A 23,229-nucleotide genomic window follows, 5' to 3' on the forward strand; every position below is an offset into this window, starting at 1 on the left:
TGCACAACATACTAACTTAAAAAAACTTGAATGCTTAAGAAATATGTTGTTTAGTGATAATATTAGCGGATGCATTAACACTACTATAAGGACAAAAAAATTAAAGGGATAGTTCCCCCGAAAATGAACATTTTGTCATTTACGCACCCTCAGGTTGATCCAACCCTGTATACATTTATTTCGAACACAAAAGAATATATTTAGAAGAATGTCAATAACCTAACAGATCTCCCTTTGTTTACTGCCATAGTAAGGAAAATAAATACTACGGGGGTCAATTGGGATGAGATCTGTTTGTTAACTGACATTCTTCCAAATATTTTTGGGTGATCTATTTTTGCACACATTTTCTATGCAGGTGCTTGTATCGAACACGTGAATACCGCCTTCAATTCCTTGAGCGCAATTATAAACCTGAAATCCCTGTTCTGCAGCTGAAGTCGCATTGGTAACTACAGAAACTGAATTAAAGTACTCATAGCCCCAAGACTACAACCCTTTCATTAGATGCAAATTATCCAGGAACAACATAAATGTACTTCAGCACAAAAGTAAATAGTTCATCTATCCTCAGTGCATTGTGTTTGAGTCTTAAATGCATTAACCCGTCACGTTTAACAAAGATGCCAAAGTTCTCAGAACATGAACTTATATTTAATAACATTTCACTTGAAACGTTTACTGAACTGTAATACACAAGAAAGGTGCAGTGTGGGTGTAGTCAGTGTCCTTCCGAGTAAAAGACATGCAAACAGTAATGGTTTGTCATTAAAATGAAGATACATTTTATTTCTTTTCTTAAAAAAACAAACATTACAAAAAATCTGGAGGAAAAATGAAACGGACAAAAAAAAAATGTAAAAGCACACGGAAAACATTCATACATTTTTGGACAGCTAGAGGTTAAAAACCGAATTGAAACAGCACAAGTTTAAAATATTCAGAGATGCCTGGCAGAAAGGATCGAACAATGTCAGAATGCCATATGCTTGGTAGACAGAAAGTCCCTTGAAATGCATCATGGGATTTACATCACACGTGTCTGGAACTCAAAACAAGCAGCAACACAAATATACTTCGAGCAAACACACGTAACCTACGAATGAACGATTCTTCCTCTTCATCACTGTGCAAATATTCCTCTCTCTGTCATGAGATCACTACATCTGATCCAGGGCACAAAGAATACCAATATTTGACTTCCGAAGACCGCCGGCAATACAATCTCTAGACGAAACGGGTACGCATCAAAGCTAGTGCTGGTTCGGCTTTGCGGTACTATAGTAGATACAGACTTTGTAAGGCAGCGACTGTGCGTGAGACCTTCACATTTTCGTACAGTAGACCGTGTTAAGGCCCGATCTCAGCACCCTTGCACTGCACGTCTCAGTTTGACAGATGAAAGGTTGATGCAGTCTTTACACGAGATGATACGGAGGACGAAGAAAACAAACCCATAATAAGAGGTCAGAGCAAATTGAACGATTTGAGAAAAGACTATTCTAGCATACAACACACGTTGAGCTCTACGGACAGAGCGTGTGCCATTCCTAAAACTCTACCTTGATGTCTAAAAACGAGAGAGAACGCATGGAGTTAATCGTAAATACTTATTTTGTTGTGACCGCATGCTAGAGATGCGTCAATAGAGCTCAACTAGTTCTTGATCTGGAATATTCCTTTCGAACGGCAACCGGCACAGCTTAAACTACACAAATCGAGCGTTTATTTAAAAGGTACGACAACGAAAATGTAATAGCGACCCTGGATGAAGCCGCTCTCGAAACATGAACGTCAGGTCTCACAAGAACATCTGCATTTCTTCATCTTACTAACAACATGAAAAGAAGCTTGTAGCGCACTTGGAATAAATACAAAACTCGAAATCCAGGGACAAGAGAAAACCCTGGCCACTAACAACAGAACAAATGCCATGAAATATCACGGATCGAGAAACGTCATGACAACCAGCTTTCTGGAGAAACTCCACGGACATCATTCGCAGGACATGATTTCTCGTGTAAATTGTTCGTAGTCACCTGCGGCAAACTCGCTAAACCAGAAAGAAGAGTTGTGTAAATTACTTAGAAAACCATTCAATTTGTATTTAAAAAAAAAAAAGATACTGGATCGCACCCACGAAACCGAACTAGAACAAATGACGGTGTGTGTCATTCATTAAACCAGTAGAGAATTACAAATGATTTATACAGAAATTCATGTTTCTTGTGTTTCATCACTAAAAGCCACTGTAAAGTGATTTGTCACAAGTTTGCTGCGGCAAATCACATTAGCAATGTTTCCATGAACAATCGACGACTTCACTAACATAAACAAGGCCCAAAGGCTCTACAAACCATTTCCACAAAGTTTTCTTCTGCTTTTGTTTCATAACCGACGCCAGCCGACGGAGAGCGGAAGTGAAGCCAAGCTTTATACATGCTATGAGAACAAACGCATGAGATTTCGCGTAAAGCTGACGACGTTGTTGGAGAATACTGTCATGTTCAGAAAAACGGGTTTTCCTCGAGTTTATATACCTATAAATAAACAGACTCATTTTACGCAATAATATATATATGCTCACTTCCAGGAAAATGTCCTCTGTGATACTGAAATGAAAGGCTAAGAAAGAAAAAAAAAAAAACCGTTCAAACCGTTGAGCCAGGCCATAACCGACACGGAGGGGGAAAAACAAAAATCAAATCAACCAGAAAAGCCAAAAAGGAACAAAAAGAGAGTAAAGGGAAAGAGAAAAGGGCAAAGTTGTGGATAACATGGCTAATCTTCCCCGGATGCAGCGTCTTCTTCTGAGCCGTCCTCTTCGTCGTCTTCGTCCTCATCATCAGGGGCGTCTTCCTTTGTCTTTTTGGAGGGAGGAGATTCTTTCTTCTCCACCTCATCTTCCTCTTCGTCTTCGATGGGGCTCTCGGGTTCGTCGTCGTCTTTTGGTGATGATTTCTCCAGCGCTTTGGCTGCGCTGGGGCGTCCTTTTCCTTTGCCCTTCATGGGGCTGGGGTTCACTGAGGAAAACATGGAAGAGTGTTTACAGGACTTTTTTTGTGGAGATGCTTAAGTGCAGCGATACGCTTAACTCTTGTACAACATTTGTAAGCTAATAGTTCAGGCAAATCTGTGTGGCTCTCTTGTAGGGATGTAATGATTAATTTCGCTCATAATGCGATGCACGATACTGATCTCACAATATGATTTTTACTTAAAAAATGAGTTGACATATTAGAAATGAACAGCTCCCCTTTTCTCACAGGTTTTGATGATCGCTTTGGTACCATTATCTCAAGTATGTGTTAAAACATCAAAGCAGATCATCAAAAAGGCTGTTTTTTCAAACACGTAATCACTAGTGCAGTTGACCAAGTACAAGACGCAAACTTACACAAACACACATAATCAGTGTCGTCAAATAGCTTTCATATGCAGTACTTGTCTTTCACAATGCAATGTTCACAAATCTTTTAATATCCTTCTCTTCTGATTTGAGTAAACACTTTTGACCAACACTTAACCCAACTGCTCTTAATGGTTAATCACTGAAGTGTCTGGTAAACCTATACAGTTTAAGTTGGTTTGTGTGCTATGCAGTATATGGATTTAGAGAACTACACAAATGAAGTGTGTTTGTACGAACATCTAATGAATACTCATTGATTTGGAGCTTGTGGACAAGGGATCCGTTAGAGAGGTGGGCGTGGGTTACAGTATGATCTTTACATTACTTTGTCAATACAGTATACTCTGTTCTATGCTTAGAATCGACAGAAAACCCCATAGTGGTGGTCGTGTGCTTGAATGGGGAGTGGTGGGAATGGTGAGAGCCAGGAATGATACACGGCTGTCAGAAATAAAGCAGGCAATTGAGGAGGATAATGACACCTTTGCCAATGTGGCATCCATCAGCCTACCAACAATAGGTTGCATTTTGAAGAGGCACCAGGTTTAAATGAAGCACATTTACCCGGTGCCTTTTGAGAGATACAATGAAAGCGAAAACGGGTAAAACAACTGAGGGCTGAGTTTGTTCAGGTACAGCACTATATGTTGTTTAACTGATTCTATTTAATGCATCGCCTACTTCAAGAATTAACAGATATATATTTTTAAGCCGGTGATGGCGCTTGATGCTGATGTGAACCATCACAAGTACATCTTTGTTGAAGAAGCGGGGTTTAACCTGGCCAAATAAACTGTGCCTGGACAATGTGGTGGAAACATCTCCATGTGCGCAGCTATCTCTGAAGATGATGTCATAGGACGTAAAACTACAATTACTTTGCTCCTATATTATTGCACATCTCACAGAGTTGTCAATGAAATTGAGCCGGCCTGTCAAGGCGAATCTTGTTTTGTATAATCTTGAAATTGAATAATTAACTGCTTCCGAAAAGTCCTAAACTGAAAGAAGATCATACTGTTGTGTTTCGGTGATCAAACCATATGTTGACATTACATATTACAACAATCTTGTGTGGTTATGTGTATTGAAAATATCACGTCAGGTTTTGAAAGAATGACAAGCTGTTTTACAAATGTGATCAGCTGCATTTTTGTACCAAGAGTTTTGAAAAGGTACACCTTAAGAAATTAGTACCAAAGCGATCAACAAAAACTGCATTTCTCAAATGCTGCACATTTCTTTGTGAGATAAAATTATCTTTGTCAAATAACATATAATTGCAATTTTAAAACAAAATCAAGTAAAAACGTGTAATTTAAAAGGATCTTAAAAAAGTCATGCAGTCTTAGTTTGTTAATTTTAAAGAAAAATCACAAGATCCAAGTTTGCAGTCAACACAGCGGCCCCTGCTGTTCAAATCACGTACTGCGGTTCATTTAACATCTCAACGGACTTTAATAAGTTGAATTGTCACATATTAGAGCCGATTTTCAACTGGCTCACGGTGAATCACTACATCTCCACTTTCATGATTTCTTGGAACACATAAATGGATATTGTGCACAATGACTCACACTAGTCTTCTTAAAGAACTGAAACACATTAATAATGTAATTAATGTTTAACACCATTTAGGAGTTTGTTGGACCCCTATTGTAGTAATGGTGGTCTTTAAGCAGTAGGGCCATTTTAATCATTTGGGCAAAATATCTTTTGTGTGAACGAAAGAAAGAAAATCAGAGGAAGAACAGAAATGAAGACAGAAGATTAATTTCTGTCTGAACTGAAAACAAACGTTCCGGTTAGACCAAATCCATCTTACACTATATAATACGCAATTTTTTTGTTTTTACAAATATACATGAACAACATTAAGACTAAACATGTTATCATGAAGCACAGCTCTATATGGCTGTGTCTCAACCAGCTCCCTCGCTCACTAGTCAGGGCACTGATCAGAGTCAGCCATTTTAAAGGGATACTTCACCCAGAATTGAAGATTCAGTCATCATTTACTGACCTTTGAGTTGTTCCAAATGTGCATACATTTCTTTGTTCTGACAAACACGGAAGGATATTTGAAATAATGCTTATAACCAAACAGATCTCAAGCCCCATTGACTCCGATAGTAGGAACAATGGTAGTAGAAAATGCCCCAGAAAGGTTTGCTGTCCTACATTCTTCAAAATGTGTTCTTTTGTGTTCAACAGAACAAAGAAATTGATACACATTTGGAACAACTCGAAGGTGTGTAAAAGATGAATTTTCATTTTTGGGGAAAGTATCCCTTTAAGGGCCGTTTCATTCGTGAATCCCTACGGTGCACCGAAACGTTTGTTCCCTAAAAGTTCCCACCATGCACCGCAAAAACCAGGAAGCATCGATGCTCCCCACGTTCCCATACCGGAAATCCCGTGACAAGTTTTAAGACGTTTAACCGGAATCACAGGAGCCAACTCAAGCAACTTTATGGAACGCGATATAACTTTTGAAAAGACAAACGATATTTTATGTCATGTATAAACAAACGTTGCCAGACAGGCAGGCAACACAACAGTTCAATTTAATCGGCCAAATTTGTGCATCAATATGTAACAGAATAATGAAAGTGTTTCTTATGTACTTCAACCAGTTTTAGAAAATAAAGTCAGAGAGATGTCGGTCTGATTAGGAGCTGATCGAGACACAGGGTCTGTGTTATCGTAAGAGAGGTGGTGATCTTTACCTGTGGCCTTTAGCCGGGGTTTAGGAGATTTCTTCTCCTTCTTCTCCACTCTTCTTCCTCCTTTCGGCACTACCTTCTTGCCTTTCTTTTTGGACTGGCCGTAGTCGCTGTCATCATCGTCATCAACCATGAAGTCTTCATCGCTGCCTGACTCTTCTGTAGAAGGAAAACGCAAACGTGAGCCAGACCTTCATGAAATGTGTGTGATGTTTGCTCATGTAGTAGGTGTTGTGGGTGCTTGTCAGATTTTATCAAGTTTTGTCATCCGCAAGACAAAGAGAAAACTAAACAGCTTAGTTTAATATGTACGGTTAGACATTTGAACAAACACTGCTTGCGTTATTCGGAGTTGACTGTAAAAAAATAAAATTTAAGAGGCAAACTTACGGTCAACAAAGGCCTGTTCCTCCTCATCTTTTCCTCATCCTCGCTGCCTCCGTCCCCTAGGAGAATCTCTCTCTGTTTGGACACGGCCTTTGATGCGGCCTGTCTCACCTGCCTCGGCTTCCTGCTCACCTCTTTGTCATCATCACTATCATCTGTTGACGAATCACAAACACAGACGTGTCAACAACATGCTGGATCAACTGTTGAGGCATCCATATTTTTACACATGCGTCACATCAAGTTTTGGTCAAAATTTGCCAAAAAAAAAAACGTTCAGCTGTGCACAGTACTAAATAAAAAAAAAAAAAAATGTTGCTCACCTCCACCTCGTTTCCTCTTCAGTGTTTTTTTGCCAGGCTTCTCAACCTTGGGTTTCTTTCCCTTTTTGGCCTTTTTATCATCATAGTCACTTCCTCCGTCTTCCTTCTCCTCCTCCTCTCCAAAGTCGTTGTCTTCATCGCTACCGAAGTCATCTAACAACATAACATTACTGGTAAATCCCTCTGTTCACCTCTTTACTCCAATCTGACCAAACATCTCAGAATATTTTACCTGCTGAATCATTTTTGGATTTGGAGAGTTTGTCATCTGAATCCTCACTGTAGAACAACACAAAAAGACACAATAGCAAGTTATGAGGAGAGAAATGTCAGATTGATCTTTTTAAAAGAACGCCCTTGTCTGCCGTATTTGCTTGCTAGTTATAATTAACCAAGGCTTATATGGGTCATAGGGAGAAAATGAATCTGAAAAAGGTTCACGGTCCCTTAAGGGTTACAACACACGGATGATATTCACAAAAACCGCCATGAACATTCAATATTAAAAGAAACAAGACATTTTATTTCAAAATTTTAAGGATCATTAAGATGTCTTTTGTGTGAGACATTTTCATAAGAGAAAAAAATATTGTGTTTTGGTCTTAAATTGACCCACAACCCATCTAGTATTTTTTCTATTTTATGGCCCATAAACACACACTTTTACATGACAGCTCAGAAGTTCAAGAGATTCTTACCTGTCCTCCTGTGAGTTCTTGGTCTTCTTGTGCTTGATTTCACGAGGAGGAGCGCGTACCTTCTTAACCGTGTCAGCAGCTTTCACATAATCCTCATCTGAAGATGAATCACACAATAAAATGCTTATGAAACTCACAACCCAATTGTGTAAAATTTACATGATTTGATAACTGAATGAACCTTGTGAACGCACGTCTTTATCAAAATAAAACAAACTGTTAAAAGTAATTGATTAAAATATGATGACAATGATGATGAATGATTAATTAACAAAGTATTGATTAAAATCAAATTAAAATTAGTGGTGGAATGTCCGCTAAATTAGCTTTACAGTTTAAGCAAAACATTAAATCAAAATATTAATTTTAAAGGTAATGACTGGGTTTTTACCTGCATCGTCAGATTCATTAAACTGAGAGTAATTCACCACCTTTCTGTTCCTGTAAAAGAGAAACAAAACACTTGAATGGCACTTTCAACCCATGCATTCGTTTCAAAGAAGGGCCAATAACGTTCATTCAAATTTGAAGAGCTTAAAGACCATTCTTTCAGAAATGAAAGCACATTTAACATCCTTCTCTTCATTGGGTTCACCTGGATTAATGGCTACTAAACATTCTCAATTGGCATTTCAATGAAGGTTTGACTAACACTCCAGCTCGGTTCTATTTAACCACCAAAACACTTCGTTCAGACGCCTGAAGAGTCACAAGCCACTTGAACTTAAGTGTCCTGTGTATCAAAACTTTTCTCTTGCACGTCAGTAGGACTTTTAAATTGTTTTTCATCCCTAAAAGCAGATATCTGGGTGGATTTAGAAACGATTATAAAATAATTACTAATATCGTAAACCATGGCATTCACATGGTATTTCAAAGGGTACGCCAAGCTAATAATAAAATAAATGTATTTTAAAGACATATCCAATTATTTATCACATACTTTTATTTAAATAAACTTATAAAATTATAGTACTATGCTGTTCTTAGGTAAAAAGTCAATGAGAGATAAAATCGTCTTTTTTCGACTATTTTTAACAGCAATTTCTCGCTCCATCACATACCTAACAAATAATCATGGTTTTGCCCCAAATACCATAATTAAAGGTCTTAAACTGCACAAGAAGCAAGTCTATGTTAGCTAATTCATCGAAGTATACATGTATAAAAACATATTTAATTGTGTGTAATATACAATATCTAATTTTGTTGCTTTAATGTAATTATGCCTCTTTGTAATGAACCTTTCTCGTCGTAAGATTTATTAGTAAGCTGTATTATTTACTTTACTCCAGATGGCGCTAATATTCAGTGTTAGCTGTATTGTAACAGCTATGATGAAGCGGAAACGGCTGTTACCATGGCAAATGGAGGACAGCGCGCGACATTATTTATGCATCGTTTCACTATACGTTCAGCCCTCCGTCTGTTCTGTGGCCATAAATAACCTAAACGCCATATATCCGCTCGCATTTCGTATATTACACATTGTAATGTGCGCAAAATGAGATGTTTAACACGCGCATATTCTCAGAACGCCAATTTGGAGGTGTGGTCGCTGCCCGAAGCCCCGCCCCCTCCGACGTCACTGTCGTCGTGCTAATTTGCCGCTATCGAAAAAGAGATCATAACTCGTTTCCACCCGAAAATAAATACCAACGGGCTGCCGTCGGTCGTTTCGCAATCTTTTGTTTCTGCATCATCAGAAGGTGTGTTACGGAATTTGCGCATATCTGCCTGGTTGGAGGGGCATTACGGGTGCAAAATCACAAGAGCGGGCCAATGAACGCATCCAATGTGGGGTTTTATTACCCCCTCCTGAAGCATTTGGCGAGGATGAATGGGAAGCCATATTCTCGCAGGCATAACGAGGAAACATGAAGCCTTTAGTTATTCTAGCCCATAAATATAACGCGTTTCATAGGTAGGGTGATGCGCGAGGAAGGTTAGATAACGAGATGCACATTTGGCGCGTGCAAAATACATGCGTTAAAATGAAACAGCGATACGTCGACCGCCCACCGCCACTGGAAGATACAACAACGAGCGAAATGCATGCACGAATAAGTCAATAAATATATATTTTTAAGCTATTTCATCCCAAACCTAAGCATGCTCGGCACATGCGTGCACCCTAGAAAGTCAGCGTGCACGCAAAGCGGCCATGTAGCAGGACGAATGTAAACCCACGTACCTCACTGGTCTTGCCATTTTGCAGGAATACTGTAGAGGTTAAAATTGTGAAGAGCAAAAGAAAAGCAAGGAAAACGCTAACAAAACGTGATCTTTTAAAAGCCAAGAGGGCCTAAAGGTGACGTCGAACAACCAACGCCCTTTCCTTGTGGAGAAAACTAAACAATGCGGGAAATATCCCCGTCCTACGAAGGTATTTAGTTTAAATTTTACCTTCAGCTACTCAAAATGGTGAATTAAACAAACTGAAACTGCAGCCCTCGCGCAACCTAACGATTGGGCAATGGGCGGGTTTTCAACCTCAAACTCCGCCCACTCAGCTGTCCTAGAAAGAGGATTTGAGTGGAGAGGGCGACTATTGGTCCGTTTGAAGGATCGCGTGGTCCGTGATTGGGCAGCACGGTTGTACATCACACCTTGTGCGTCTAAACCATCTACCCTCCCCCTTCGTTTGCGGATAGGTTGAACAGCATGGCTCAGAAACAAAAAGAGGCCCAAACGACATTAAAGATGTCCCAGTTTAAGTGTGAAATAACTTTTTGGTTGTTTATTTTGAATATGGTTTATATAAATGGACATGACGTTTTCATTCACGAGAGCGTAGAAACAGGGGGTTGTGAACCTCTAAGTATTGATTTGATCAGGCTATTTACACGGCAACGTGACCTAACTTGATAGGTGGGCTATTGAAATTACATTATTAATAATAAAAGTGTCTTTTTATTCGAGGAGAACCGTGCAATGATTTTTTATTGTTTAACGAAATGATGATATATTCATGTATCGTGTTTTACATTCATTTTGTAATATTATTACTAATTATTGATAAGTGAACTTAATCTTCAGCCTTGTAGGTTTCATGATATTTAGTTTGTAGAATAACACAGAAGGTAATGTGAATAAGGACTAAATACACAGTAAAAACAGTGTATGTGTCTAATATCAATTAAATGTTGTAATTTTGAAGCAAACACTATTTTTTTTATTTGCTTTATTTGCCGGAAAACATATTTTTTCCTCCATTTCTTCAGCCTTTGGTTTCAGACTCTGGAATCCTCTCTGCTCAGCAGTTATTGAAGTGAGGAGAAGGTACATCTCCATGGCAACCAGGTAAGGTTCTCATCCTTTCATTTTATTATTTATTTATTTGGCCATCCATCAGTGTTTGCATTTCTTAACCTTCTGCAATCTTAAAAATCATAGCCGTATGAGTTTCTGAAGAGGGGGTGTGTTAGCATCCAGGGTCAGTAATATCATACCGCTTTTGTTTATTTGGAAGCATGTCATCTGTTGCCACAGCAACCGCTTACTATTCTGCCTGGAGTGCACATAGAAATCGCATCTTAAATTCACATACAAAACGCTGACGCAAAAAGTAGGACACGCACGACAACACTGCTCTAATAGCAGACAGGTGTGTGGGCTGCACGCACAAACTACTTTCTAATTGCTCATTGTTAATGAACAAAGTATACATTTCAATCACAAATTACCTTGAGTAACACAAATGGAGAATTGTATTAGTCCAGCACGTTTTGTGATGGAACATTTACATCACTCCTTTCAACTTATGCAGATTTATTCTCTTAAGATATGTATTATTAAAACTACACTTATAGTATTTTATAAACTCAATATCAGTTAAATTCAAGTGTATCCTTTTAAGCTACTTAATTCAACATAATTCTGCATCATATTTTCTAGCTCAAATCCTTGAAATGAATTACATTTGAAGAAGTACTCCGTATTCAATTCGGTTCGGTGCTTTAAGTCTGTTCTGTGGCATGAAAAGATGCCATTTGCAATGCTTTTAATGGAAAAAAATATATTTGAACTAATGGAATGGTTTTGAGTTAAAATTGTCATCATGTCCTCAGCAAAAGGTTTTATATATATTTTATTAGAGTTTGACTAGACTTTTCAGACTCTCAGTGCAGCCACGAAAAAGACACACTAGAGGGCAGTGTGACACTTCTATAGGATGGTTAGTTTTAAACATTTCCTCCAGCCTCAATAACGGGATAGTTCACCCAAAAATAAAAATCCTGTCATCTTTTATTCACCCTCAGCTCGTTTTAAACCTGTATAAATGGCGTTGTTCAGATGAACACAGAGAAAGATATTTGGAAGAATGTTTGAAATTTTCAGTTCTTGGATATCATACACAACATAAAAAAATATATATTTTGAAGAATTAAGGAAAAAACAGTTCTGAGGCACTTTTTACTTACATTTAAGTTTACCTACTATGGTAGTCAATGATGTCCCGGAACTCAAACTTACTAACATTCCTCCAAATATCTTTCTCTGTGTTCATCATTCATCCTTTATACAGGTGTGAAATTACATGAGGGTGAGAAAGTGATGAGGGAATTTAAATTTTTGGGTGAACTATCCTTTAAAGATGATTGAATATCAGAGAATGTTTGTTTATTGGTGAAGTATTACACATTCTTCATAATGAAAGTAAAATGTGCCCACTTTGATGTTTTAGTGGTATTACGACATACTGACCCGGAAAAGTGTTTGGACACTTAAAGATGTATGAAGACCATTTCTTCTGACCATTGGTTCTTAATCCTTGTCCTGTGAACCCACATTTTGTCGGTCTCCCTTACATGACACCACGACATTTCACCCTCAGTGTGCGGTCTCTGCAGGACACGCGAGTCGGTCACATTTGTCTTTGATATATCATAATGTGTAATGTGTCTTCGTGTTGTGTACGATACCTTTCAGGTGTGATTATATTCACAGTATAGACAATAAACCTGACTTATTGCTTAAAAATAAAAATTTAAATATCATTTATTCACCCTTGTGTCATTCAAAACCTGTACATGACTTTTGCTTTCTTGAACAGAAAAGAATATCTTTTGAGACATGCCTCGGTGGTTTTCTGTCTAACAATAGCAGTCAATATAGTAGCCAAGATTATTGATACCGATGCATTTAAAAATATCTTCTTTTTTGTTTTTCACAAGAAAGAAAGTCACACATTCACTCGCCCTCCTATTTGAAAGATGACCGACATCGTACATACGTCTGTATTTATATATATTATTTATTTTAGAGATAGTTCATCTCCAGAACAACTTAATGGCATTCTTTTTAGGCGTAATGTATAAAGCTAAAAAAACTTTCCAAGTTGTCTTGTAGGAAATTAACATTTTGAAGATTTAATAATTGAAAGATTTTATCTTACCGTGTGGAAGTTTTTAAACCCTTCAATATAGTTTAAGAATTCCTTAAAACCATTCTCTTTAAAGTTTCAAAGGCATTAGCATTGAATATATTCCAGCATTAAAATGCCCTCTGGCTGAGTGGAACGTTTCATTGCAAAATGTCTTTGTTCTAATTTGAATAAGTTGCTATGGGGGGTGATGAAGCTCCGCGGTCGCTAATTTTTAGCCATTTCTTCTTGTTGGTTTCAAAGACATACTGCGAGCCATCTGGAGTTCGCAGCAGATTAAAACCCAGTGTTGCTTTGCGGAAATGTAGGAGAATGTTTTTCGGGAGGATCGTGGAATCCAATTACTCTCGGGATTAAAGAAACATAAAGCAAATGAGAAAAATGGTTCCTTTTGAAGCTTCTTGCGATTAGCTTTTAAACGTCCACATACATCTAACATTCATGGTTTACTGTATGTTGTGTCCATATAACGCAAGGACAGTTGGACTATTACAGTATGAATTGGATAGATGTGATCTATCTGTGTGAAACTCAGATATCTCTCTCAAGGGTTATGTTTTTCCTCCAAAGCACAGCAGAGAAAAAAGTTGTATTGTGCTTAAAGAAAATGAAGCCTGTTTTTAGGAATGCATGAAAACTAAGCACCGGAATGCAAATGTCTTTTTAGCCTTTTTGCATACATGAGAAAGTTTTGAAGATTTTGAATGTAATACGGTAACAACATTTAAAGTAATAGGAATGTAATGAGAATCATGTGGAGAATAATAAGAATTACAAAACATCAAGTAAATGTACAGAGCAGTATGAAGTTTGTTAAGCTTGGTTGTCATGAAAATGCTGTTTAAAAAATGTGGAGTCTGATGTATAAAATGATTTTATTCTTAAAGTGAATGCACCGTCAAATCTTTCTTTATGTGAATTACAGTATGTCAATTTGTGCATACACAATTATTGGGATTGATAAAAAATAAACAGTGTTGATATGTACACACTTTTACACTAGGTTAGGCCTAGTACGCCTAGGCAGGCGGTGCGAATGAAAAGAATGTGGGGGCGCGATTGCCGCGAATGTTCAATCTTATCTTCCACGGCCATTAATAAAGAGCGTCGAACGCAATTGTTTGCCTCTGGTGTGAATCAAGCATCACGGCTACTAAACGATTAATTGCGATTAATCGCATCCAGTAAAAAAGTTTGTGTTTACATAATAGATGTATGTACTGTGCTTGTTTTTTTTTCAATTTAGTAGTTATAATATATAATATTTTAAACCTATTAAAATACTTTATAAAACATTTAATAAAACAATAAATATTCAGTGATTTTATATTTTTCTGAAATATATACAAATATGTGTGTTATTATAAATACCAAATTACTATGCACAGTACAGAGACATATATTATGTAAACAAAAACGTTTATTTTGATGCGATTGTTCATTTGACAGCATGAACAAATATGAGGAATAGGCTTCGGTTTCATGATTCTGTGTATAACGATTCTTATTTTTAAATTCACAAACAGAATTAGACATACCGAGTCATTTGATGTGATATGCAGTACTCCAAATGACTCGAAACATATTTATCATGCGTCTAACATTATTGCAGTTTCCCGCTGTCCTCTCGCTGTGAGTCTGCTCTCATTTTTCATGCAGGGTTCTTGTCCAAGAATAAGCTTGTAAATAAGTGCCTTCAAAATCCCCAGACTGACTTCTCTCGTATGTTTGTGTGCACAGCGGCTGCAGGGAGCTGAAATCTGTTTGAATAAACTCCCAACAGCATTGACTGAAGTGTGATATCAGAGGTTCAGCAGTCTGGATTTCAGATTTCAGAGATAGCGGCCAACGCAGGCGAGTGGGAGGTTTTCAAAGCGCGGATGTAACCTGCAAACAAACCTTTACCTGCGAAGCAAGACGACATCTTCATTCATTCTTATGAAATCTTTGCTAATGGAGAGACTTCGGTCAACATTGGCCTCCTAAATTATTCCTGGTCAGTTGTGTTTTAGTTATGTGTTTTGAATGCGAGTAAATCCCAAACAAGTTTTTATTCTTGGATGATCTGTTCCTTTTAGCTAGATAAAACCTTGTGTACACCAGCACAGAAGCATCCCAGACTAGAGACCAGCATCCAAAACACGACACGTGCTAGTGACGGTATGTCTTTCAAGTCATTTACGTTACTAAAGTTTAATAGAGTCACATGATCTAATTCCATATCGATAGTCTATCCAGGGCGCACATGTAAGTTCGCAGTATTCAGAATGGAAATGAGATTCATTATAAGCCATTCCCTTGGCGAAGCAAATATACTGCAGATCTCTCCATATGTTCCTGCAAGTAAACAAAGACGGTGAGTCGTGTCATAACTGTTTGTTCCTATAGACGTCAGCCACCTGTTGGAAAGAAATATCTTGATGTTTACGATTCAGAACGACGATGTGACACGACGGCTTTTGGCATCTGGCACCAGCGAGTCAGAGATGCGGTTTCGCTCATATATGTGCAAGTGAAGAAACTGTTCTTAGGTCATTCAAAACTCATCCGGCAGCTTGCGTGATGCCGCACACAAGACCCTGCAATACATTTTTAAAACGTGGCTTGTTTTTTTCTGTCCTCAGTGGCGCACACGCGTCGAAAAGCTGTCGTCTCTTCTGGTGTCTGCAGAGAGGGATCAAAGTGAAAACTGGCAGCCGGAGCGAGAGAGACGGAGAGAGAAGGAGAGAGATTTCGGGGTGAACTAGAGGACGCCGCCTTTGTAGCAAAACATGGTAACCTAGTTGCCGTCGCATTGAAGGCAGCATATTTCTCTGTAAACATATTCAATTAAGACATCAAACTTCAAACCGTGTACGATGAAAAAGAATGCCGATGAGAGAAAGAGGGTTCGGGGGTCATGCTGGGTTCTGTCTTTGATTGAAAATCGGACTTCTTTTGATGAAATAATCATCGCTTGGTAGAAGTGCAAGTTGTGGCCAAGACGTGTGCGCAGATGCGGCGGAAATTTAATGAGTTCGGGAAGTGCTGACATTTTGAAGACCCATAAAAAACCTTGTTAGATGCTCATTCTGTGTTGCGTATTTCCAACATCGTGCATTGATGCCACTTGAGAAAATCAAACGTTTGGAGAAAAAAGCTTGTCAAGACACTATAGCAGATGGACGCCCATGTGTTGGTGGTTCATAAGGTAAAACTCAAAACACTCTCTGGGTGACAGTGATCACTCCCTCCGATTTTGTGTATTATTACACCGTTCACAGATCAGTTTACATCAGCACTAGATGTCGTACTAGCCTTCAGCCAAGTACAACGAAACCCACTGCAACACTGTGCTGTCTGTTGCTCGCCCTCCCTCTACACCTCTCTCTCTCTCTCCCTGTCTGCCAGAGAATGATAGAGATGTTTGCGGTTTGACGTAATAGTATTTGACATCTTAGTTCTCTGAAAGATGAGCAGACATTAATGCCGTGTTATTGCAGTACGCACCACTAGAGTTCACTGTAGATGCAAAATGGTCTGGTTTTACTAACTCAAGGATGAATGTGATGGGAAACGTATTAGACTGTATTTCCCCGCACTCCGGATAAAGGTTTTCCATCAACAAAGAGTCTAGTCAAAGAGAATTACAAATGCGTCTTGCCTTTATTCTTAAAGGTGAAGTGTGCATGTTTTGATGCTGTAGGAATAAGTTCATCCAGAATGATGAATTGCATTTGGTTATAAATGTTCTGTTGGTTGTATTGTATTTTTTCCCCGAACGTTTGAACAAAAGGTGCAGTGTTAAAAAACTGAAACAGCAAGTTCTTCTGGTCCAGCGTTTTCTTCCAAAGTGGTTTTTATGATTTTTCATCAAATGAACACAAAAGTAGAACATGTTAAAACAAAACAGGACCCAAACTTAGTACCAAAGTACCAAAAAGCACATCCATACATCATTAAGATAATCCAATGACTGAAAATTATTATTGTTTAGAGGCTATTGCTTAGCAAATCTTACATCAAAGAGGCCGTTCGTCCACACGTTTTGGCCAACACACAGCTTTATGGTTCGTGTTATATCACCACCTGTTGGCTTGGCATGCTTTTGACAGCGCTTTATAGCGTGTTTATCGTGAGGACGCAAGGTTTTTTTTAAATGAAGAAGACAAAACTCTGTTTATAAAAATACTTGTGTATGTGTGGACTATGTCAAAGATTGAAATTAAATTGAAATTCATTGCTTAATTCAAACTCTTTATCTCACAATTAGATTTCTGACTGGTTTTCACAAACAGGGTCACAAATTATACTTTTTAAGAACAATTGTTACTAGCTGCAACTTATAGACATATGTATTGGAAAACTAATAGTGTAAAACATATGCATTGGAAAAATAATGCATTTAAAATATGGCTCTTTAAATACATCACAGAAATAGACAGACAGATTCCTTTAAATCCAATGTTCTCTTTCTGAACAACACAGCCGTCTGCCTAAAATAATGTCTCAGACTGTCTCATTTCTTTATGTTTTAATCTGCTCTTCGTAGATATGGAACACATGTGTTTTTCTCTCACTGTTTCGACCTTGAAGTTTTCCTGAGTTGTGAGTATAGATTGTGAACGAGGGCTCTTCGTCAGATCGGCAGACAGAGGTGTAGCCTTTTACTGTCTGTATTGATCGCGTTTTTGTGCGCTGCTGTGGATCTATAACACGTTTCAATCACATCTGCGCCGCGATCTTCACACACAGCAGGCTGAGGGCCAACAGACACAACACACCAGCTGAGAGGTTCAGGAAGCACGCTGCATCAAAACCAGAAACATTGATTCCTTCCTTTTTTGGGGGGGTTGCGACAATGATTGTTCCTAATACTCGTAATTGAAATGTTCACCAACACAGAGCAAACATAAAGTTTTTGTTTTGTTTTCACAGTACACTTAAATACAATACTGTTCCTTTTCAAAATGGGTTTTATAAAGGAACGACGTCATCTGTTATAACCGTGAGAGAGAAAGAGAAAGAAAGAGAATAAAAAATAAACATCTAAATGCTTTGAATAAGCCTTATTTCCTTAATGCACTATATTTTGATCTTTTGACTTTGAAGTGACCCTAACCCTGGTTTGTTTCTTTCAGTAGGTATGGACTGACCGACTGTCAAAGATGAATATGAAACCGAAGTCATATTGCATAATGCCCATTGGTTCTTCATTGATCATGTTGACTAACTAAGTTTCCCTTGAAGAAATGACCTGCAGAGCCCCAATTATAAATGCCTTCCATCACCAAATCTAATCCATCTGCTCTCCGTGAGATGTCAGGTCGAGGTTAAACTGCACAAAATGGAAAAAAATTGAACGAAAAAGAGCGCAGGATAAATGAAGACACTCCGGTTAAATGTCAACCGCATCTCCAAATAAATAAACAGATGGATTTATTTGTAGTGTCAGCTCTCTTCTCAATTAATTGCTTTTCTCAATTTAAATAAGTTGGGAATACAACGAGTCAATCAGCGTTTAAAAAAGAGCAAACGGAGCAATTTGTTTACCTTAACAATTAATCTGTCATTACTTCTGACGAAAGACGAAACCTCGTCATTGAGATTGTGTAGCTAAAGCATTTATTCTCGGCGACTTCAGAGAATTGAAACAAATTGAAATTAACGCGTGTAATAACGCTGACACGGTGCATTTTTAATGTGCTGTTTAAATCAACGCCACTTGCTGTAAATATAAATCTAGGATTAATTTGATTATGTCATGTGCTTTAAATATAACACATACCCTCCGATATGTCACGCATGTCCCAATAAAGTCTTTTTGTCTATTCATGCGTCAAATAATCCGCAGCAAGACGTTTCAATCTTCAATTTAACAGGCGGGAGATGAGCAGGGTATTGGATACAGAGGGGTGATTAGAGGTCATGTGATGTCACTGTCAGCAAGCCAATGACCTCTGTCACAGCGTCTGCCATTTAAATGTCAAAATGCGCATCCGTGTCGGATGGCCATCATCTCTCGCTCGCGCACATTTGCATTTCACAGAGTCCCAAGCTGTCAGTAAAAAACTCTGCCCGTCAGGCCACGTCTGCCACCGCAGTGGGCATCTCTTCAAACGTCTCCGGCACACGTGCGCTCCAGCCAGATGCTAATTCGCCGCAATTAAAAACAAAATCACAGACAGTTACTCAATGGGATCCTGATGAGAGGGATGCTAAATATAAACTAAAGCAAGTGGGATGTTGTCACATCCGAGCGTGAGTGATGTTTGCCCTTCCTGACGGCGCTGAGAAATATGTCTGAAGTTGAGCAGCGTCTTTAAAGCGTCACCGTCGAAAAATAGCTTGTGTGGGTTGCAGGCTTCCTAGACACTTTTAATGAAAATAGGAATCAAAATATGAGAATCACCTTTATTAAGGAGATTAATATGTCAAAGTAAATAAATAATGTAGAATAGATCAAGGTTATAATGTAGAATAGGATTTCTTAAAGTTCTCTTTTGATTTTAAATTAAAAACTGCCTTAAACGGATAGTTCCCCCAAAAAAGAAAATTCTGTCATCTGTTATTCATCTTTGTGTTATTTCAAACCCGTATGACTTACTATCTTTCGCAGAACACAAAAGAAGATATTTTGAAGAATGTCGGTAAACAAAAAACATCGGCCCCTATTGACTTCCATAGTAAGGACACGAAGGCACTGAAGAAATTGCTCAAAATATCATCTTACAGGTTTTGATAAGGGACAGAATTTTCATTTTTGGGTGAACTATCCCTTCAACACGTATTGTCTACATCAACGCGATGTCCTAATGACGCAGTTGCCTATGTTTAAGAAAAAATTACCCAAAATATCCGCCGTACCTAACATCTGAAACAGAACGGGAGGTTTACCTTGAGCAAACCGCTAATGATACGACATCCATCAGCTTCGCAGCATCCTGACTGCGTCTGCTGGCTCGAAACGGCGCTCGGCGGCCACTCGCTGGTGCCTGTTTAATAGCTCTTTTAAGAACTAATACCAAGAAACAAAAAAGTATTGTGCACGCACATATTTGCCAAGACAAGCGAGACTTATTTCCTCCTGAATCTATTAGATCTGGCTGTGATTCCTCCGCGCTCTTCATTAAGACAGCTTTGAGGAGCACAGCTTGAGAGCGACGTGTCGCGTGGCTCCCAGACTGAAGCCTCATACATCATTTTCATTGCTTTATTTTTACCATATCTCGCTCCTCTCGAGTGCCTCTACCACGTAATAAACTTTCTCGACTTAGAATTCTTCCAGACGGGTATGACATCTCGGGTTTTGGAGAACGTTGCCGTTTGTTCTTCTGGCCATCGGATGCATGCCCGGCCCTAATGAAGAGCGGTTGTCTCCAAAGCTGTCTTTGAAATGAAAATGCAACTCAGGGCCGATTATACTTTGAAGCCGGTGACATGACGTTGATGGCTAACGCACATTGGTCCATTACAGTCAGGTAACCGTTGCCAGGCCCTCAGGCACCCCCTCGCATCGTTAACAAGATTTCTTATGCGTCCACTCCCGTTGGCCAGATGTAGACCCTCGCCCAATTTCCCCCCATCTTTGCGCTGAGCCAAATTCGGGGTATATTTTAATCAGCTCTAATCTCTTTCTGTTTATCATCACATATAAACACCCACTGGTATGAATCGTACAAATGCAAAACACAGCAGAGCGATATTAAAGTGGGCATTTATAGTAGGCTATCCATGGCTGTCTGGTGCAGGAAACAGGCCTTGTTTTACTCTACGAACGTGCCCCATCTGTGTCTTGGATGGCACGTCGCCCTTTGAAACCATGTAGCAATTACGTTGTCTCCCTTCGCCCAAGGACTCCAAATTATAAGGAACGAGGCATCAAAGGAGCCGTGGGACAGCGCGAGAAACGCACGACGCTGTAGGTTCAGGCTTTATTTGGAGAGTGTTGTTATTGATGCATTCTTGTCTTCAAACTCCCACCGCGGAGAGCAAAAAGTACGGGCGGATTTTCTGCTGCGGAAAGCTGTTATCTAACAAACTGTAAGGCAATAATAACAACAATGAAATCAATATCGCTCGCGCTTCTGTTCCCTAAAAACTCGCTGAACTTGTTTTCTTTGTTGGCGAATTGCGTGTCGAAGTGGCGGACGTACAAACACCTTTAAGGAAACTGTATAATGTGTATTGATAGTCGGTGACAATTTACATTAAAGACGGTCGTAATTGAGGTATTTGCAGATTCAGATTTTGAGAGCTTTGCGTTCTTCTCAGTTGGAGAGAAACTGCTGTTTCTTAAATGTGCTTCAATTGGTGGTTTTAGGTGTAATGTTTTCTTTCTTTCTTCTTCAGGATAAAGGAGTGAAATGTGGGCCTACTTTGATGTTAGAATAAAGCCGGACATGAATGGGAGATTGTGGCGGATTGTGAAGAAGAAATGTTTGTCTCCGAGGAATCAGGCCATATTAATTGAATCCAGAGAAATTCAATGAATATTAAAGTTCAGCCATAAAGTGCTTTAGATGCTGTTGGCAATAACAGCCTAAGACATTTTGTATTGAACTATTGGTTACCAATATTTCCCTTTTTGCACATTAATAAAGGTTGTTTCGGGGACTTTCTAAATTTTTGTGAATAATCATGAAGCTTTTTGTTTCAATGGAATAACGTGCACTTCTAAATCAGGCACAATAAGGCCACGAATGTGTGTTAGGAAAGTGAATTGAGTTGTGATCTCCCGTTGAAAAGGGCATTTTTAAACCAGACACAATAAACCTTCCTGAAAACTTTCTCAGCTTGTATTTGGGCGCTTAAAGCAATTAGTGAGCCAGCGGAGGAGCTGATTGCAGATATTTATAACAATGACAGTAACCTGGAGAGGAGGCTGTGTTCTCTTCTGTCGACAAGTCGGCTTCTTTACTCGGATTAATGGAGAAGTTTAGGAGTCGTGTGGAACACGGTGGTGCTAAGAAAACAAAAGTCCAAAGAAACATCTGTGAGCTTTGAAGAAGAACACCTTCAAGTTTGGAAAGTTCTGGTAGTGTGGATGACCTCATAGGCCTACATTGAACTTCACCCATCCTGCCACTGGACATCAAACAGGTTGAATGTCACTTGTCTTTGTCATATATCACTCCGAAATTAGATTTTGAATAAAAAAATGAAGCTTGCACGATACATGTATTTCTTTATAAAAGTCATCTTGAAGGGATAGTTCACCCACAAATACCAATTCTGTCATCATTTGTCCAGCCATGTGCTTTAAAACCTGTTAATTCTGTGAAAGGTTTTGTGTTCATATAATGGAAGTCAATTGGGGCCAATTTTGTTTGGTAACCAACATACTTCAAAATATCTTCTTTTGTGTTCTGCAGAAGAAAGTCAAGCAGATTTGAAAGAACATGAGAGCAAATAAACGATGAAAGGATTTTTGTCATTAATTATGACTTTTTTTAATTCCTCTATAAAAACTGTTTAATTGTCAAAAATGTTACAATGCAAATAATCTCAATAGCACAAAATACAATTGCTGTTTATGATTAAATTATTAACTTTTTTTATTTTAGGGCAGGACATTACACAATTCCGTGAAAATGTCAACCTTACCGGAAAAAAATTAATGGTTACTATGGTAACGGCAAAGGCTTTAACATTTGATGGCACAAATACCCATGTGAGATGCCTCTTCAAATTTGTAAAGCATTCGATTTATTTTTAGTGCATGATTTTCATAGTCAGGTAAGTGCCAGTTTCTGGATTGTCACATCCATAACGCTACATATTCCTCATAAATGGCCACATGAAAATTAACAACTATTTCATGTTCTATAAAGAGGCATCCCTTCTCCATTTATTGGGTATTATTGCTTCAGGATTGTGCATTTTATTTTACAGAAATCCTACACAGTTTATCAATAGTTTAAAAACAGTTTATTATAGTTTAAAAACGGCATTCTTCTTTTGTCACATGTTTATTTCCCTTCTTCTAAATATATTTTATTTTCATAGACTGACATTTTTTGATTATCACCAAGGGTTCAGTAAAATATAAACAGATGGTTCAATATAATCGTAACAAATTCATTCTCTGACCATTTTTATCTCACGTCCATCACGCTGGAATTGCCCACCTGTATGTTTTAACTCGTGTGTTAAAAAAACAAGATTGTCTGACTCTAAAGTTTCCTTTCTCACCAAACACAGGTGGACAATCCAAAAGACACTCGGGCACACCGATCTCCCTGGGCCTCCCTGCTTTCTCAGATAGATCAAACACAAACGGCCCAACAATGAACAATTCTGAGAGAAAACATGGATA

General features: G+C 38.5%; 1 protein-coding gene and 1 long non-coding RNA gene across 3 annotated transcripts; one reads left to right on the forward strand and one right to left on the reverse strand.

Moving 5' to 3' along the window:
- Nucleotides 1-758: 758 nt before the first annotated feature.
- Nucleotides 759-10,003, reverse strand: nucks1a (nuclear casein kinase and cyclin-dependent kinase substrate 1a). Its single transcript, XM_056734941.1, is given in 9 exon segments — nt 759-3,023; nt 6,142-6,297; nt 6,529-6,561; nt 6,564-6,680; nt 6,849-7,001; nt 7,081-7,127; nt 7,547-7,643; nt 7,938-7,987; nt 9,741-10,003. Coding segments are annotated over 9 exon segments (912 nt in total). The 5' UTR covers nt 9,758-10,003; the 3' UTR covers nt 759-2,781.
- LOC130410333 (uncharacterized) lies at nt 8,017-22,076 on the forward strand. 2 transcript variants are annotated; one of them, XR_008904998.1, is made up of 6 exons: nt 10,163-10,417; nt 10,771-10,849; nt 14,673-14,928; nt 15,011-15,092; nt 15,557-15,706; nt 21,264-22,076. It is a non-coding gene; the product is annotated as an uncharacterized LOC130410333 (long non-coding RNA). The 2 variants fall into 2 exon arrangements; XR_008904999.1 differs by lacking the exon at nt 10,163-10,417 and adding an exon at nt 8,017-9,255 and having other exon boundaries at nt 15,557-22,076.
- The last annotated feature ends 1,153 nt before the right edge of the window (nt 22,077-23,229 follow it).

This window comes from Triplophysa dalaica, chromosome 21, assembly GCF_015846415.1.
Source record: "Triplophysa dalaica isolate WHDGS20190420 chromosome 21, ASM1584641v1, whole genome shotgun sequence".
Lineage (NCBI taxonomy): Eukaryota > Metazoa > Chordata > Actinopteri > Cypriniformes > Nemacheilidae > Triplophysa > Triplophysa dalaica.